A 19,576-nucleotide genomic window follows, 5' to 3' on the forward strand; every position below is an offset into this window, starting at 1 on the left:
AGATGGTTTAGACATCTTGTGATACTGCAGAGTTGTGATATTATGAAGATGGTTTGAATCAGATAGAACACAAGGAGTGGCAGGGAAACCACCAGTGAGGTGGAGTGAAAGTAGCATTTGTGAATACTTGAAGGAGAGCTGGGAGTTATGTGAATGTTGCAAAAGTGTGTATGTGAAGTTGAATAGGGAGCATTGAGGGCCCCTCTGTTATGGCCACCCCATCAAGGAAAGTTTCTGGAGATAACAGGGCATCAGAGCTACAGATGAAGGTAGATTAATAAAACTTGCAGCTTTAAAAGCTGCATGTATGAGTTCCTTTAAGTGTGATACATTATATTTAAAGAAAATGTCCTACCCATTATCTCCTCATTACTGACACCTTCAAATAGCTAATGTGACATTCCCACTCTAAAATATCAGGCTTGAGGTCGTAATATATTTTGTACTCGAGTACAAGTGCATTACAATATCACAAATCCAAGTACTCATATTCAGGTTTGTAGTTGGACTCTATGAGCCAGATTTATCATACCATTTGCAGCTCTGACCACTACGAACACTCTTTGTGCTTAGGTGGCTCTGATGGCGATGAATGGACAGCCAGAATGTCACTTCATTCATCACCATCGGAGCCACGTAAAGATCAAGAACATTCATAGTGGATGGAGTTACCAGACAACTACCCAACAAGAGGTCTCATAAATGGTTTGATGAATCCGGCCCTTGTGCACGTAGTACTGTCTGTGCTTTACTAGAATCTAAGTGCAAGTACCTGCTAATTACTTTAAAGTATATAGTATTGTTGTAGGAAAATCTTCCATATTTGACATTCAAATTCCACATACTATTTGATTTAAGCTGCCGAGATACCTAAAATTATAATTATGGTGCCTTAGGCTACACTTTTGTTGCACCTTTGCCCTTTTTCACTTCTTCTAGCCACCATGTTCAACATGCTTGTACCTCAAACAACTTTATTAATACTTGAGAAGATTCTTGACCCCAAGTCCAAGCATGAGTACACTGAACTGTGTACTTAGGAAAATTCTAGGACCCAACCCTGCTATGTGTGTGCTCTAAACAAGACCAGTCATGTTAGCTATCACCACTGCATTTTTGTCATATTTTATTAAGACCTTACATACAAAACAATAATTATCTTCATACATAGCCACACAAGAGACTTGTATTCTTTACCTCTGGTTATGAACTGCTGGACTGTTTGGGGGAAAGGTTATTGCTTATAATTTATTTCAAGAGCACACTGACTTATCAAATGCAACATTCCTGTTATTTTTTTTAATGTATCAAAATGTAGTCATGAGCTATTCTATTGGTACATCATATGCCAATGTTTGTGCAAAATGTATGTGACTGTCACCAAGGTGATTTTCTTATCCCCCTTCAGCCCGACACAGGGAACATTCTTAGTGAGGCAAGCAACAAACACCAGAAACATTAGTTAAATACAGCCTCATATTTACACAACTCTCATTCACTGCAACTAACTTTTTTTCCCAAACTGATAATGTGGTTGTAAGAAAAATATTCACTAACATTCTGCTAGGAGGTGCAAAATCTTTTTTTAGTATGTAAAGCTAAACATGAAACATCCTTAAATCTTCCTCCCTCCCAGATCTGTAAAATTTTAAGCTTGAGAAAGAAAACCTAGACTAATTGTACAAGATAAGCAAATGCAGTTCAAGATAAACTTGTCCTTATGCTCCAGGTTGACATTTCTCCCATCAATCACCAACCCAACTTTGACAGTACTATTGGCAGATTGGTTGACCACTTTCATAACACGTCCTACAACAACTAAAACTACTTGGAGACAAAACTTTAAATGTTAAAAAGATCATTAGACATTTTATGTTCAATTAACATAACATTACTAACCAGAGATCTTTCCTTGAATACTTGTAGGTAAGGGCTGCATTAGACCACCAAATGTATGGTGGAATTTTTGTCTCTTTTTGTAACTGGTAAATCGAGATAGTATTTGTTGAAGTCACATGACTGTCAAAGTAAATACGAATGTAATTAGAGAAGTCAATTTTGCAAGAAATTTTTCTCGAGTTTTGAAAGCCCTACAGTAAGTACAGTATTAAGAGTATAATATCTTGCTAGACTGATGATGGCACTGCAAATTGATACTGAAATATGCAGCTGTCAGACAAGACACAAACATTTACCATTGACAAATACTCTTAGTTTGATGTAAAATTTATCCCATACCATAATAGAAATATGATAAAAATTCCACTTGACTGCAACTAATATTTATTTTCCTTTTGTTCTGACTTCAATTACTGTGCTCAGTCTCCTGAAGAAAAAAACTAATACCCATTCAATGAGTGTCTTTAATACAGAAAACCACAATCAGGAAATTAATGAAATTCCTTAATCCCTGTAACAAAGCTTGTAGCCTTGATGCAGCCAGAGTCTTTTTCAAACAGTTGGAAGTGCAGCTTACACCAACTTCATCACTGATTAGTTCTCTTTCACACACCACTATCTAGTAGGAAGCTTGGTTTCCTTTTTTGTCAGCAAAGAAGTTCTTTAATACCATGACTTGTCCCACTGTAATTACCAAGATGCCAAGGGTCTCCCCCACAGCCCAAAATAGCACCCGCTCGTTGAGGTCTTCTGCTCTTTTGCGGGATTGAGCCTCCCTTAGACGATGGTGGGTTTGGTAGTCTATGACAGAATTTAGATCTTCATGTATTTTTTGTGAAGATGATTCCATCTGTGGAAGAAAAAGCAATGATTTTAATGTAAAATTACTTCTAACAACTAGTGATAAGTAAAAAAGAACAATAGGATTTCCATTCTGGCACTTAATTGATACAGTAAAAAGTGTCAATAAAATGAAAAGCATATAAAATGCCACAATACATCACATGTAAAAGCATCCTATTAGCTTTGAGCCATCATTGTTACGTCTGGATACAAAACACAGATTGCAATGAAAACACTTTTTTCTTGTGTGATTATTCCCAAGAAATCATTCATTAATAATGAATGATAATGGTATATACAGTCAGCGCAAAAAAACTTAGGACACAAGGGGACTTAGGGCAGAACAGTATCGTATTACATTTTTAGCCAATTTTGGCATGAGCAGTTTAATTTTTTCCCTGTTATCTTACGTCTGGCAGTCCACTGACTTGCCTTGTGTAGATTCTATTCCTCTGAGCCAGCTCACTGTGTGGCAAGCTATGGTAAGATGAGGTTGTCACGTCTGTTTCTTCCCCCTTCCTATCCCTTCCTCATCCATCTACCCTCCACTGCCTTATTGAGGTCTAGTAAAGCAGTATGCCGGGAAAATCCCTATCCATTATGAAGAAGACGGAGGTAGTTACAAAGTACCAAGAAGGAAAAACTATGGGCAAGATAGCTAGAGAGATGGAGATTTCCAAAATCACCGTCTCGATCTGGTGCAGGCAGGCACAACATGGTGAGCTAGAGACTGCTTTGGAGCAGAAGAAAGGGTCAGGGGGACCAAGAAAAAATTAAAAGAAGACTGACCAGCTGCTCAAAAGGATGGTTATTAAACAGCCTTCAATTACAAGCATGGAAATGATATCTGAAAACCTGGGAGTGTTCAGCAATGTGCAGCATCTGGACCCCAGATGATTGCTTATTTAAACTTTTACAACAGTACTTTGTGCACAAGTTCATAACACAAAACAAATCCAATCCAATAAATCTAACACAAAAAAGATAAATACAATGCTAAACAGATAAAATATAGACGAAAACTCAATCTAATTTCACCGTTCTGTACAGAAGAGAGTTGACAGCACAATAGGCTGTGTCACATTGGACACAGCCTATTGTACCGCTGGGGCTTCGGGCAACCACGGTTGCCCATACGCCCAACCGTTGGTTTCATATGTAGATGGAAAACGGGTTGTGGGTACGAGCAACCACGTGGCTGTATGTAAACAAACAGATGACGGCCGTGGGTGCAGAATGAGAAGCAGTGGAAGATGGCATACCAAGAGACTCATTAAGTGGACTAGTAGAGTTGCTATGTTTACTATTTAATTAACAAGATTAGTAGAGTTGCTATGTTTACTATTTAATTAACAAGATAAGAGAACACCCTGTACTGTGGGACCACAGTTTAAAATATCTTTTTTTCTCTCTATTCTATGAAAATTGTAGGACTCTAAGTCTTCACAGCACAGTTCTCTGACTAGGTTTGGGAAAACACTCCTGTCCTCCCATCTTTGAAGCCATGAGCGTGCCCACAACCGCTTCTTCCTTCCATTTAACTGCAGCAACTAGTTCATAACTTGGGTAGTGGCAGCACAAGCTGCAACATCCCTTACTTTAAAGCAGACGGCACCATGTTGACATAGGGCGACTGCTTTGTTTACGATGTAGATACAGGCCATCGATCTTGGCTGCGTGTGTGACGCACACCCGGAAAAGTTGGAGTTACTGGTTGCCCGTACCACCAATGCGGTTGGAGGAAAAATGCCCCATGTAACACCAGCTTTAATAAGAGGAAGGTGGTTAGGAAGGGAAATGGAAGAGATGTTATTGTTTGAAAGGGGAGTCCCCTGCCATATTGTGTATTTAGCGAAAGCTACACAGCAAATGATGGACTCCCCACCGAAACTCCTAGCTTGTCGCCCCACAATGTTACTGGCTTGTGTGTCCCTAGCTCGAGACACTGTTCGTCACCCGAGATGTATTTTGTTCAGAAAATTTGTTCATGAACCAATTTGTTTGTGATGAGAAGCATTCATAACCTGAGGTTCCACTGTATTTTTTTTTTGTTTTTTGTTTTAAGATGTATTAAAAAAAAATATCATGGTAAGACTACACTGCACCAGTTGTCTATAAACACTTCTGGGAGGAGGATGGGATATACATCTCCTAGGAAGCATTAAAATGGAAAATACTAGTCACTGCATCTTCTTACAATGGACATTGGTTGCATGCATCCCCTGACATAACTCTTGTCAAAATTCCACCACTACACGAAGCATACCAGGCGTGAGCTGAACTCCTCAGGCTTCTGGAACTTCAGCAGTTGGCTGTGAGCAATAGATGGGCAAGCACCTTGCTTGGCACACTGAGTAGTGTAATACTGTGGTAGTTGTGACAGTTCTGAAGGTCCCTTTTCCCTTTCCAAATACAGAAGACCCCCCCCCCCCCCCCTCTTCCACTCAGGAGGAATGGTACCAGACTGTAATATGGCAGTCAAGACAGCATGCAATCCATTGATCAGCAATAATGCCTTTGAGCAGCTCTGCACTAGTGCTACAAACACTCAACTGTTTTCCCACACCCTCTATGACCTAGTAAAGAGAGAGTGGGGTTTCATCAGTGGACAGGTCAGCATCCACTATGTGTAACACAGTGAATGAGAGCTCCCCTGGAGGGTCTGACATGCAAAGCTGCTCAGAGTGCTGAGTCCTCTGCCCATTCATATTTGACATGACGACACCACCTGTTGTTCAGATAGCCCTCAACTCAGAGGGAGGCTCAGAGAAGACTTCTTCAAGGATCAGAAAGTAGGTCAGAAGTCATTTACATTAAAGGAATTATCTACATCCTCACTGAGACTCCTGACATACCTTTTCTTGTCTCTGCTGAGGACAGTTCTAGTCCAACATGAAGAGCCCTACATTGGTCCTGATTTCCAGTAATCATGGCAACATGTCTCTTTTATATTCTCCACGGTCTCCCCCAAGGCAAAACCACTCCTTGACATCTGGCACTCTCCACTCACTCCTGTGTGGCTTGGAGGGTTGCATGTTTAACGGCATCTCACAACTGTATACGGTCCTCAATGGTAACAAGTACATTGAACTGATTTGAGACTGTCATTGCATACTCATAACCAATGCCAAGTCTCAAGTTTCTCAAGGCAAAATAAGGTTCAGTTATATCTTGAGATTCTTCTTTACCTGACATGAAGCTTGAATGCTGTATAAATTTTATAACCAGTTGCAAATAACTCTGCAATTCAGGAAACCCTGCAGTTCTGAAGAATTGTCCAAGTACTTACAAGGATGTGGTCAATTTCCTTAGTTACCCCTCCAACTTTGCCATACCATGTCCAGTGGTGCAACTCTGCCCATCTTAAATACCTCATGGCAGGATCTAAGAACTTGCTCAAGCCACAAACTCTGTGGGGATCCCCTTGGCCTCCTACACTCAGGATTGTCTCTTACAGAGACAACCCGGTGAGCAGTGTCAACATCTAAGTAATGTGCCACATGCATGTCTAACAGCCATAAAGTGGGACAGGGAACACAAGCGACTAAAAAGATTCAGATCTTTGCCCTGCACATCATATACTCTAGCTGAAAGTCTCACAATAACATTATCATATACAGTAAAACCCTGATTATCCGAAAGCGGATTATCCGAAAAACCGGATTATCCGAAATTGATCTGGATAATGCAATTAAATTTTTTTTTTCTATACTAAAACGTTATAAAACATCAAAAATAAATAAAAGTAACTACATATGTACTATATTAACACATTTAAAATTGATAAGAACAGTTAAAATGAATATACTTTCTAATACGTATTGCCGAAATAGCTTGTAACGAATAGATCAATGTATTAGACAAAAAACATTAAACAAACTCTCAACACCACGTCCGCGACTTTCCCCAGCAAGGACGTAGGTGCGCGAACGAACAAACTACTGCACGACTACTCTCACACCGCACTCTCAAGACAACGACCCAAACACGACTCTCTCCACTCCATGCCACATTCCCTTCCAACATAATGAGTTGCGTAATAATATGAGTAATCATCCTGTGTCTCCACCTGCCCGATTCATCAAGGTCACACTTGCAAGCTTGCACAACCATTCACAATCGCACTCTGCAACATTCACAATTCAGATCTGCAACGCTCACAAGTATCAACATACACTGGTCCAGACAAGGAGACACACAGACAAACATACAATAAAACATTTACATCACATGTTTTAAGCATACTACTTTGTTTAGCGTAGCGTGTGTTTGTTTGGTTTCATTGTTTACATCGTCAGTCGGCGGCAGTCGCAACGCCACAATGCCGACGATCAAACTGGCGGCGATCAAAATGGCGGCCATAAATCCGGATTATCCGAAAAATCGGCTTATCCGAAAGAGGCTTCCCCCCTTCCATTTCGGATAATCGGGGTTTTACTGTATAATAGCATTTTTAAGGCAACAATTAAACTTAATCGGTGAGATCCTACTGCACTTTATTACGTACATTAATATTAAGGCCATAGAAATTTTCTTCAGCCATTATGATGATCCAATACCAGTACACCTTTGCAATGTGGTTTCAAGTCACGTGAGTGATGCCCAGTGCCACCACCTGGATCTCATTGAATGAACATACTAACCCATGTCAAGCATGGAAAATGGGGCAAAATGGAGCTTTGCCAACGTCATGCATGTGATAATATGAATTATCACCTTTCGTGTGTATGGACCTCAGCTAAAGATAATACTTTAAGATTTAGACCATTTTTTAAGTTATAACATTGAAAATAAATGTCTTTTTCACCTCTGTTTTAAATCTTTAACAAACACATTGCTCACCTGTGTCATGGCAGTGAAGTGGTCCCCAACCCCTGGCAGCTGCGGCTCATCCCCAACTTGAAAGTCTACATATATAAGCTTATGGCTAAAGGTAGAGAATTCATTACTGAAGCACACCTGAAAGGGGAGAAAAAAATATTATATTTGACATTAAAAGGTTTGAGCTCATGAACCACAAACTGGAATCATTGAATTATTTTTATGAGCAACTATAATATATATGGAAAGGATATGTACACGAGGATAAAGAAAATAACCAATGGAAATGTATGGGTTTGTTGTTGTTGTTGTTGTTTTCTTAATGAAGTTGTGTAGATCAGATCTCTGTGCTGAAAATTATGATTGAAAAATACCTAGAGAATGGTAAGAAGCTATTTGCTACTTTCAAGGACAAGGAAAAGACCTCTATCAGGATCAAGAGGAAGGGTTTATGGGATGCCCAAAGGATATGTGGTATAGGGAGGCATTTACTTAAAGAGATTATTTGTTTTTACAAGGAAGTGAGTGCCTCAGTGTGCATGAGTGGCAAGGTGAGTGAGGGTTTTATTGGTGTAGGGGTGAGACAGGGGTGTGTGATGTCATCCTGGCAGTTCAATATTTATATGGATTGTAGTATGCAAAAAGTGAAAGCCAAATGAGGGGATTTAGGGAAAAGAATGAAAGTGAGATATACAAAGCAGTCATTGTTGGCAGACAAAATAGAGCAGTTGGCAGAAAGTTAGATGCTGTAGAACAGCGGTTCCCAAAGTTATCAAGCCACGCACCACCTCCCAGGCTGTGAACGAGTCCACACACCCCTGCTAAGATTCAAGTAGTACTAAAGTCCCGTCGATTTTCTTAAATTTTGTCCATTTTTTACAATTTTTGTGCTCGCAAAGTATGAGGCTCTGAGCAATGGCTATCAAAATTGAACGAAAATGTACCTGAGGGGTGGATGAACATGCTTGGAGTCAGGGGAAGTTTCAAGCAAAGGGCAGACAACTCTGCTGAAGCGTAAGGCATACGTTAGTTTTAAAACAATGGCAGTCAATGATGTGTTTGAAATTTCAATGACAAAATCCGCCACTACATTATTATTTTCCTTACGCACCACCAGGGGTGCGTGCACCACACTTTGGGAACTGCTGCTGTAGAGGATAATTTGACAGTGTATTCCAGAAGAAAGTTGAAATTAATTGCTGGCAAGTAATAAAATGCTATTGAGAGGATAAGAGAGCAGACTACCGATTTTGCAAAACCATACAGAGTTAGGGAAAAGGAAGAAGCGATTAAATTCAAGGGACAGTTTTAGTAAGAAGCATAAAAAGGCAGATAAGTAATGGATGCATTGTAGAGTTATGAAATAAAGAAATGTGAAGAAAGGGATAGAGAAGGGTATGAGAAAGTATTATTCTCTAAACTTTGTCATATATTTGGAAAGGATTCAGGCATGGACATGGAATGTAGCACAATAGTTATGAATATTTACATTAGTAATTAGCTATACAATAGGAGCGTGTGGTGTCTTTAGATGGGATGAATAAAATAATGAAAATATTAATTATGGTATGAGTGCAAGGCAAAGGGGGTGGATTGCAGAGTGGCTGAAAGCGTGAAATGTGATACTCTGGGATGGTTTGGATATGTAATGAGAATAAATGAGAACTATTTTGTGAAGTGCAGGGAGGCTGGATTGTAGGAGAGGGTGTCATGGGGAGATCACTAGTGAGATGCATCAATTAAGTGGCTGGTATCAGAGAGTTGGCAGGCGAGGGATTAAACGTGCTAGGATGTAGTACCAGAACAGGGAAAGGTGATGTTTCTGCTGTGGGGAGATCACTAGTGAAATGGTCAAAATTGAGGGATGTTCCCTTGAGGTGTCAGAGATATGGATGGGTAAATAGCTTTGCCAAGTCGAATACATATTGCTAAACCCACTTGACCTACTCTCCCTTTGCTGAAATCTCCATCCTAGGAGATTTCAATGTTCACCGCCAGCTTTGTCTTTCATCCTCTTTCACTGACCAGCCTGGTGAACAAGCCTACAACTTTGCTCTCCTCAATGATCTAGAGCAGTTGGTTCAGCACCCTACACGTATTCCCAACCGCCTTGGAAACACACCCAACATACTAGACCTCTTCCTTGCCTCTAACCCTTCTGCTTACTCTGTCAAACTGTTCTCTCCATTGGGGTCCTCCAATCACAACCTTATTTCTGTATCCTGTCCTATCGCTCCTGTACATCCTCTGGACCTACCGAAGAGGCGATGCTTCTGGCATTTTGCTTCAGCTCGTTGGGACGACCTGAGGATGTATTTTTCCGATTTACCATGGAATGATTACTGCTTCCAGGAGAGACCCCTCTGTGTGTGCCCAGCACATCACAGAGGTGACTCTCTGGAATGGAGGCACACATTCCATGTACTTTCTCTACTCCTCATGCTAAAAAGCCTTGGTTTAATCACACTTGTTCTCGTGCTATCAAAATAGAGAGACAGCTCACAAAAGGTACCAGAGCCTTCGAACTCCTGCTAACCATGATCTTTACATTTCCTCCTGGAATCATGCCAAATCTATTCTTTGACTTACCAAAAGCTCTTCATCCATAGTAAATGTCAAAACCTTGCTTTTTCTAATTCTTCCAGAGACCTTCTGGCAGCTAGCCGAAAATATCTCCTCCAACTTCACTTTTTCATCTTTCCCTCCTCTCCTTAACCCTGATGGCAGCACCACCATCTCATCTATCTCTAAGGCTGAACTCTTCTCTCAAACTTTATGTAAAAACTCCACTCTGGATGATTCTGGGCATATTCCTCCTACTCATCCCCCCTCTGACTCCTTTATGCCTGTTATTAAGATTCTTAAGAATGATGTTTTCTATGCCCTCTCTGGCCTCAACTCTCAGAAGGGTTATGGACCTGATGGAGTGCCTCCTATTGTCCTTAAAAACTATGCTTCCGTGCTGACACCCTGCCTGGTCAAACTCATTCGCCTCTTCCTGTCAACATTTACCTTTCCTTCCTGCTGGAAATGCGCCTACATACAGCCTGTGCCTAAGAAGAGTGACCGTTCCAATCCCTCAAACTACCACCCTATAGCTTTACTTTCCTGTCTATCTAAAGCTTTTGAATCAATCCTAAACCAGAAGATTCAAAAGCACCTTTCCACTTCTGACCTTCTATTTGATCGCCAGTATGAGTTCCACAAGGGGCGTTTTACTGGTGATCTTCTTACTCTCTTTACCCATAAACTGCTATTGGGCTGTGGTGAGCTATCCTTGTGGTTCGGCAGTATCAAAATAAGGTCGCGATTACAGTATCGGTAAAGACAGCTTTCCAGTGTCTTTGGAGGATGACACTACATCTACTTGCAAAATGAAATTGTAGTAGGTCTCTTTGATTTTGTATAATTGCTTTCCAAAATTGTATTTTGGTGCGAATGGAAGCTCCTCTGTCAGCGCGGGAGGGAGGGAAAGGGGATATGGCGGGACTCATTGCCATGGAGACGGGAGAGACAGCAGCGTTGTCAATGTCAGCAACACAAGTGGCGGTGCGGTATTTCATGTAATGCATTCAACGATTATTGCTGTTTCTGAGGGAATACTATGATGGGGCTGTTGTTGTTGGTAGCTATTTTTGTTGTGCTCAGCTGATTGACTGCCTGGTTTGGATCGCCCCTGCCCCCCCACTGGGAATTGTGCGGCTAACAAGTGATGCAAGCCAGACCGTTTTCTTGCATGATAACAATGGCATAATAAGGTGACATGGTGTGTTTTAATAAGTATAGTATCATATTGGTATTGTGTTTGGTGGGAAAATATGTGCAAAGAGAGGTATAATAGGCACAAAATATAGGAAGGTTGGCCGCCCAATAACCAATTAGAATTATTCCCATTCATTTTTCATTTCAGCTACCACGCATTCCCGCAATCAATCGAAGTTTCATAACCAATTATGCGCGATAGCATCAGGATGGGTGTATACATAAAAATATGAATAAAAATATAACAAATTTTAATTGATTAACAATCTCAATTAGCAAATTATTAATTACAGTTACTTTCCCGTGACAAGAAATCTGATAAAACAAGGTGTTTGTGTGAAATAATAATAATGCTGGTCTTGTGCTATACACAGCAGATTGCTAACAGGTGATAATATTAATGTGCAGTTAGAAAGACAATCAGGCATACAAGGCAATGTAGAGATCAAGGGAGTGAGAGTACCTGGTAGGTGCCTGTGTGATCGGGAGTGAACTGGAACTGTCCATATTGCTGCTTGATCTCCCGGTATAAGATCTGTCGCGAAGGTCCCTCAAGTACAACGTCCACATCATAGTGGCCACCTGTCACCACCTGCAAGGACACAAGGTACTCAGACCTGTTCTCCCTCTCCTGATTTTTTTTTCCCTTTGCTGTTTTACCCTTTCCTTCCTGATTTTCTTTCTAAATTTATTATCTAATATGTTCTATGGGCAATTTTGGATTAATACAGTGCAGCATCAATTACCCTTATTTCATGAGAATATCCTTTTTATTTGCACTTAAGTGGCTGTTTTGAGAAAGAAAGCAAAGGAGACTTGCCCATTACAACCCTTGACCAACTAAAACAATAAGTGAAAAAAAAAGCTTGAACTCTGCCCTCTAAGACTCCCCCCACAAACTCAAGAAGCACACTCATTATTTAACAGTTAAAACTAAAGATCAAACATATATAAATAAATATCTTTGTGATAGGGAAATGACATTGTTAAAATTGTTGCTGAAAATGAACTTGTCATTTCCTTATGCTGAAACACAATTATACATTCAATTATAAGGAAAAAAACAGGTTTTGACTAAACAAGAAAATCTTAGGCTTGAAGTGGCCTACAAAAACATGCCACTTAGTCTAATATATTTGTTTTGGGTCATTATTTTTCTTCCACATCACTGATTTTTAATATATGAAATTGATAACTTCCATCCAAGAGTGTAGCTGTAGGTTGCCCTAGGTCATGGGACAGTCAGTTTTTTGTCAAAGCCAAGAAAGGTTAAGTTATTTCTTTATGAAATATTAGACTATATTGATAAAACCAAAACAACCAACTTTCAATCCTCTTCAATTCACACTGGCTTTTCAAAGAGTAGATTATGGAAATTGATGTATGCAACCCACAGCCTCAAATGTGGCTCCATGTGCAACAATCGAATTCAAGCCTAACCACAATTAGTGAAGCAGTTATAAATCTAGTACAGATAGTCTAGCAGTGGTAAGTTACTAATTTGGTGGTGACAGACTACTAACTTTAGAGCTATGAGTTGCTAATTTAGAGTCCAGAAGACCACCTATCAACCCAGACTCTAGGATTAAAGATGAGCTCCAGAGGGCAGCATGACCCAATGCGAGATGGTGTCACAATAAACATTTGCCTGCGCCACAACGGGCTGGGCCATACCATCAAACCCCTCCAAACAAGCCTACCGGCGCCATAGGCAAAGACGTAATTTTTTTTTTAAATAAATAAGTAACTACCCCAAGATACCTTCCAAGGTAAAATTTATGTTTACAGATGCATGCTTCAATTGCCTTTCTTTTTCCTTTGCAAAGCAAATTTGGGAGACCTGGTGGAAGTTTTTTTTTTATTATTATTATTTTTTATTTATTTATTTATTTATTTATTTATTTATTTTTTTTTTTTTTTTTGGACAGGGTGATGCAAAATAAGTAAAATATGGTCCTCTGATATTTAGGGAATTTTTCATAGAAGAAAATTTCCTAGAACCCAACCTACTTTCGGAAATTTCACTAGATTTCAGATAGCTATATTGTATTACTTATTTTACCTCCCCCTCATACCCCCTCACAAAAGAAATTGCACAAAGTCACCCATGTTTGCTGTGCATAAAGAAAAAAAAAAGTAATTGGAGCTCACATCTGTAAAGGTAAATTATACCATTTCCAGAACAAGTCAATGCAGCTACAAGTCAATCTGGCCCAAGTCATTCCGGCCCCCAAACCCTAGTCACTCTGGTCCCCATGGGGCCCCAACCCTAGTCACTCTAACCCCTATGGGCTCCCACCCAATCATCAAATAAAATGTGGTTTAACCCCTTCAACACGAGGACGCGTATACTGCGTCCTTGTGTGCCCCGTACAATATCTGAGGACTCGCATACTGCAGCCTGGCTCGCTTTAGCCAATATACAGGTTATTTTATCTCTATATTTATGCTTACATCTCAAAATTATCAATTAATTTATGTTTCTTTATGTGCACCATTTAATTCTGCATGTTTTCATATAATACATGATGATTATGATGAGTTTATGGCTGAAAACTTGTTATATTCAATGGCAACATTTAAAATTTGGCGCACACGGCGATCCCAGATACAGCGTGGGGCACTGTTTTGGCCCGGCCATAATGAGTTTCTTTATGTGCACCATTTAATTCTGCATGTTTTCATATATAATACATGATAATTATGTTGAGTTTATGGCTGAAAACTTGTTATATTCAATAGCGACATTAGAAATTTGGCGTGTGCAGCAATCTCGGATCAGAAACATGCTTAACCCGCAAACTGCTGTACGCCTTTTGGGCGGCTGAGCGGTAAGCTGCTGTAAGCCTTCTGGAAGCGGGCTTTTCAAACAGGCGCCAAAAAGTTTCCGTCGCGGCTTCAGATACTGCCAGAAAAACATTTTTGTGATAGAAAAATCTAAGAAATATGCAGGATACAACACATTTCGAGCTACAGATATGTGTATTGTAATATTTATGACACGTTTATGTAACTTAGATATCATTTATTGAAGGTCAATCTCTCGCTGATATAGCCGCACTAGGCGACGCACTCAGAATCTCAGTCCCGCAGCTTACGGGTTAACTAGAACAGTTAGAATGATTCAGGGGTGCTTAACATATCCTACACACCTGTAAATGTCACTTGAATGGAGGCATGTCAAAAAATGGCTCAAAATGGGGTGACTTCGGACATCTAAATATAACTACATATTTTGGTTTATTTTCTGCAATTGCATGAATTATCAAGTGGCTACACTTTTGAATAATGCTACGGGCATTTACACAGAAGATGTTTAATTTATTCGCCTAATTTATTCGCTAAGTGTGCGCCATATATTAACTGTCGTTTCACTGGAATAGTGTGTCAGACCTGACTATCTACAACTGCCTCATCAACCAATTCTTTATTTTGATTTAAGCAATCATATAAAGTAGACAAATAAGCATACAAATAAATTTCTAGTGAAATGCATCATGATAAAATCTGATTATGAGATGTAAAATAGTGTGCACTTCAAAGAGCCCTAACACACTTGAATGTTGCCCTACCATTAAAAAAAATTCTTGTGGTGATTATGTGATCATTAAGCTTAAAAAAAAAAAACTAAAACTGTGCTCTACATCTTAGTTATTTTTGTAATAACATCTTTTTTTTAATTATTGACCCTTTTTTACTGACCTGAAATGTGGGAACTTCTTTACCAAGATTTTTGCCTTTTTTCTTCCCCGGTTCAACAGTGTCCGAAGTCACCCCCAGAATGTGAGAACAGGCTCAGATATGTAAACCCAATGAAATATAGCCACTGTCCGAAGTCCCCCCAAGGGTGTCCGAAGTACCCCCAGACATGGGGTGACTTCAGACGCCCATATTTTTTCACTTAGCACAAAAACTATTAAGTTTCATAAAAATGTTGCACCATGTAATGATACCCCTTAACAATACAGAGTTAATGCACACTCAGCATAGATCCTAGGCTAGAAACAAAAATTTCACAAGCAAAAAACCTTGAAAACTGTCTGAAGTCACCCCGGTTGACGGCACCTGCTTGCACCTCCAGAACAAATATTGAACCTTATTCCCCCTAAAAATTTAGTTCACCATTTTTGACATGGACATTACTGAAAAAAAATATTATAAAATACTGCATAGTTGAAGAAATGTCTGTACTCTATTCTTCAGATTACCATACCCCATAAACCTAACCTAAAACATAATGCACCCATAAATCCTCTAATTTTGCCTATCCTAGCTAAACCAGACCTAACTTAACCTAATCAAACTGAGGCAGGTTACACCATAAAAGTTTGTATTAACCATGATGTTCTTGAATTGATCACATAGTTTTGCTGTAGCCTGTCAGGGGCGTGCACTTCATAATTACCCCGGTGCACGCCACACAGTTATAGTCTATAACTCTGTGGTACACGCATACAGCAAAACACCTGCACGAACATACATCTGGACTTCACTCCCATAAAAATATAAAAAATACAAATATCACGAAATAAATTAACACGATAGGTAGCAATTTTCAAACAACCGCTGCACCTCCCTCGTCACCCACCTGGAATTCGAGGGAGCAAGCCGTTCCCTTCTCTATCTCCTCGTAGAAACACTCCTTGGCATTATCTGGGAGCTCGAAGGTAAGCTCCACCCCGGCAGCCACGGCCAGCCAGCACGCCAGCCCTGCTAACACCACCAGCCAGCTTCTCTCCATGGTTGTAGTGTCTCTTGGCCGCCTCCTCGCTCCCCGGGCATCAGCTGAACATATTTGTCTTCACGCGAGGCTCTGGGGCGCCGTGTTGTCACTCCCTCCCTCGGCGTCTTCTGCTAAGAGACGTGGCCGGAAACAAAATACACGCCGCGTTCACTCGCCCTCGGCACGTCAGACGCGGCGCCTCGACCAATCAGCGGCGGCGGCGTGCGTGGCGGACCAATCGTGGGCCAGGGTTTTAGAGCTGCCTGACCACCTACGGTATTCTGAACGCGGCTATATTATTATTTCGGATCTGTCACGTCAAATGAAATTACTCGCGATAAACCACGCCACATTTGAAGTAATTATTATTATTTTTTTTCATTCACGAAGCTGTTTTACAGTTGTGGATTTACGTTGAGGCTAATGATCAGGCTGCAGCCTCAGGGCCCGGGCAGGGGCACCCGATGATGAGAAAATTTCGGAGAGCCCTACGTGTGCCATGGTATCATTTATCAGTATTTTCATTTAAACTCAAGACAGTTAATTATTTCCTATATCACCAGAAATCTGCAAATAACCGGTAATGTTTATATATATATATATATATATATATATATATATATATATATATATATATATATATATATATATATATATATAACAGCGCCTGTAGGCTTTTCAGGGCCTAGCTGGTGGCCCAAGCCTGTCATGGCAATATATATATATATATATATATATATATATATATATATATATATATATATATATATATATATATATATATATATATATATATATATATATATATATATATATATATATATATATATATATATATATATATATATATATATATATATATATATATATATATATATATATATTGCCTGCGCCATGACGGGCTTGGGCCGACCACCAGCTAGGCCCCTGCAAATAGCCTACAGGCGCTGGAAGCTGAGATGTAATATATATATATATATATATATATATATATATATATATATATATATATATATATACAGAGGTGGGCGCGGTACTGAAAAATCAGTAGTGCTGTTGCGGTAGTGCGGTACTTTTTTCTGGAGTAGAGCGGTACGTTGCGGTAGTGCGGTCCCATTTTTTTTTCTTTCCCAGTGCGGTACGCGGTGTGCGGTACTGCGATAGCGGTAGTCACTATTCAATATAAAAAAAAAATTATTCAGTGCCTATCCTGGCTATCCATTTACTAATTAATAACTTGTGAGATACAATAAAAAGAAGGACTGGGGGAGGGAGAGAGGGAGGTAAGGGAGGAGGAAGGGGAGGACAGGGGAGTAGAGGACGGGAAGGGGAGGGGGAGGGAAGGGAATGCAACTTTCCGAAGGAGGAGGGAGGGGACAGGGAAGGGGGAGGAGGAGATCAGCGTCATGTGAGAGAGTAGGAAGTGGGGGGGTGGGCAGGGAGGAATGGTAGGGAGGATTGGTAGGGAGGATATGGGGGAGTGAAGGGGAAGGGGAGGAGGGTAGGACGGCGTTTGAGCGAAAACAAAAGATTAGTAATATAGGAAAGTCATGACGGGAACAGTGAAACATTATTCAAACTGTCCAACATATTCAGACAAAACACATCAACTGGTAATAGCGAGACATCGACCGTGGAAACGCTCTAAGCACTGGCGTCTCAGGCCTCGCGAAGAAACCACGTGGAAATTTCAACGAGGAGATAATTATAATAATACACACACACACACACACACACACACACATAATAATAATAATATTATTATTATTATTATTATTATTATTATTATTATTATTATTATTATTATTATTATTATCATTATTATTATTATTATTATTATTATAATCAAACAATATTATTATTATTATTATTATCATTATTATTATTATTATTATTATTATAATCAAACAATATTGATCTTGGCTACATTGAACAGAGAGAGAGAGAGAGAGAGAGAGAGAGAGAGAGAGAGAGAGAGAGAGAGAGAGAGAGAGAGAGAGAGAGAATGATAAAATAGAGAAGTTACAATGAAGTTAAAAAACAGATATAGTATGTACTATATGGTCTATATTATGCATCAAAGAAAAATTTGTACGGGACATGAGATTGAGCAGCGATCATGTTAGTGCTTGCTTGTACTGTTGTACACGGCCATGTACAGTCATCGTCAGAGGCAATCATGGCGCGACGCCTTGGATTGAGTAACGAACAGATTTACTCTGAGTTATTCATTTAGTATTTAATTTTGAACAATGACTGAAAATTCAGAATGACTGAATCACTGATTCTGATGACTGATACCGACTGACTGATTGAGTCCGATTCACTATAGAAAAAAAAGAAGAAAAAAAACACTTCTGTGAGCATGCCGCGCTGCAAATGTCTTCGATAGTTTTCAAAGTACCGCAAAAAGTACCGCAGGATTTTTTTAGTGCGGTTCGCGGTAGTGTGGTATTTTCAGAAAGTTTGCGGTAGTGCTGTACTTTTTTTTGTGATGTGGTACTACCGCACTACCGCACTAAGTACCGCACTTGCCCATCTCTGTATATATATATATATATATATATATATATATATATATATATATATATATATATATATATATATATATATATATATATATATATATATATATATATATATATATGCTATTTTAGTATGCGGTCTACCCGGCCGTTTCTACTCACTCACACCCGGAAACAGTAACGTTGAACATTTGTGCGTGCGAGTAAACATTGCAAAAGTCAAATTAAATATATCTGTCACCTACAGACCTCCCGGGCAATCATCTGATGACGACCTTGAAATGTACAGCGTCTTAAGGCAGTCACTTAATAACAACGACTCACTGATATTAGGAGACTTTAACCTCCCCCATATTGACTGGGCGACACTGTCAGGTACAGAAGGCGAGTCACATAGAATGATCGAATTTCTAGAAGAAAATTATCTAAGCCAAATGGTTTCTGAGCCAACTCGACAAAATAATATACTCGACCTTGTTATAACGACCCAAGATAACCTTGTCAGTAGTGTCACGGTAGGAGAACACCTCGGTTCTTGCGATCATAAATTAGTGCGCGTCGACATTAAAGCTCAATCATCAGTGACTGAAAATAAAGTAAAGGTGCCCAATTTCAAAAGAGCTAACTTCGTAGAAATCCGACAAAAACTAACAGAAATACAACTATCAGATGACGGCAACGTAGAGGAAGCCTGGCTAAGCTTTAAAAATCACTTACTCACTCAGCAGAACACATTCGTCCCCTTGTGCGAGAAGCGAATTAACACTAATAAAAGCCCACCGTGGTTTAATAGCGAAATTAAACAATCAGTCAATGAGAGAAAATTGTTTTACAGGTTAAAGAAAGAACAAAGCACGCCCGAGAACATTAGACTCTATAATGATGCCAGGCGACGAGTAAAAAGACTAGTAGGTCAGGCAAAGCGTAGATATGAAGAAAATATTGCAGCCAACTGTAAAAATAACCCGAAATCTTTCTTCAGTTACATAAACAACAGAAAGGC

The 19,576-nt window shown here is 39.6% G+C and overlaps 1 protein-coding gene across 1 annotated transcript; it reads right to left on the bottom strand.

The window, feature by feature from the left end:
* Nucleotides 1-1,111: 1,111 nt before the first annotated feature.
* Nucleotides 1,112-16,212, bottom strand: LOC126982745 (transmembrane emp24 domain-containing protein 7-like). Its single transcript, XM_050835063.1, has 4 exons — nucleotides 15,914-16,212; nucleotides 11,789-11,917; nucleotides 7,585-7,701; nucleotides 1,112-2,749 (listed from the first exon to the last, which is right to left on the bottom strand). Exons 1-4 carry the CDS (start codon nucleotides 16,064-16,066, stop codon nucleotides 2,519-2,521), a joined length of 630 nt encoding a protein of 209 aa, XP_050691020.1. The 5' UTR covers nucleotides 16,067-16,212; the 3' UTR covers nucleotides 1,112-2,518.
* Nucleotides 16,213-19,576: the final 3,364 nt, after the last annotated feature.

Source organism: Eriocheir sinensis, chromosome 51 (genome assembly GCF_024679095.1).
Source record: "Eriocheir sinensis breed Jianghai 21 chromosome 51, ASM2467909v1, whole genome shotgun sequence".
Classification (NCBI taxonomy): domain Eukaryota; kingdom Metazoa; phylum Arthropoda; class Malacostraca; order Decapoda; family Varunidae; genus Eriocheir; species Eriocheir sinensis.

Coding starts and splice junctions, on each gene's coding strand:
- LOC126982745 (XM_050835063.1), bottom strand. CDS start 16,066: ATGGAGAGAAGCTGGCTGGTGGTGTTAGCAGGGCTGGCGTGCTGGCTG. Junction 7,702..11,788: donor ATCACACAGGCACCTACCAG/GTACTCTCACTC, acceptor CTCCCCTTTCAG/GTGTGCTTCAGTAATGAATT. Junction 2,750..7,584: donor ACTTCACTGCCATGACACAG/GTGAGCAATGTG, acceptor TTTCTTCCACAG/ATGGAATCATCTTCACAAAA.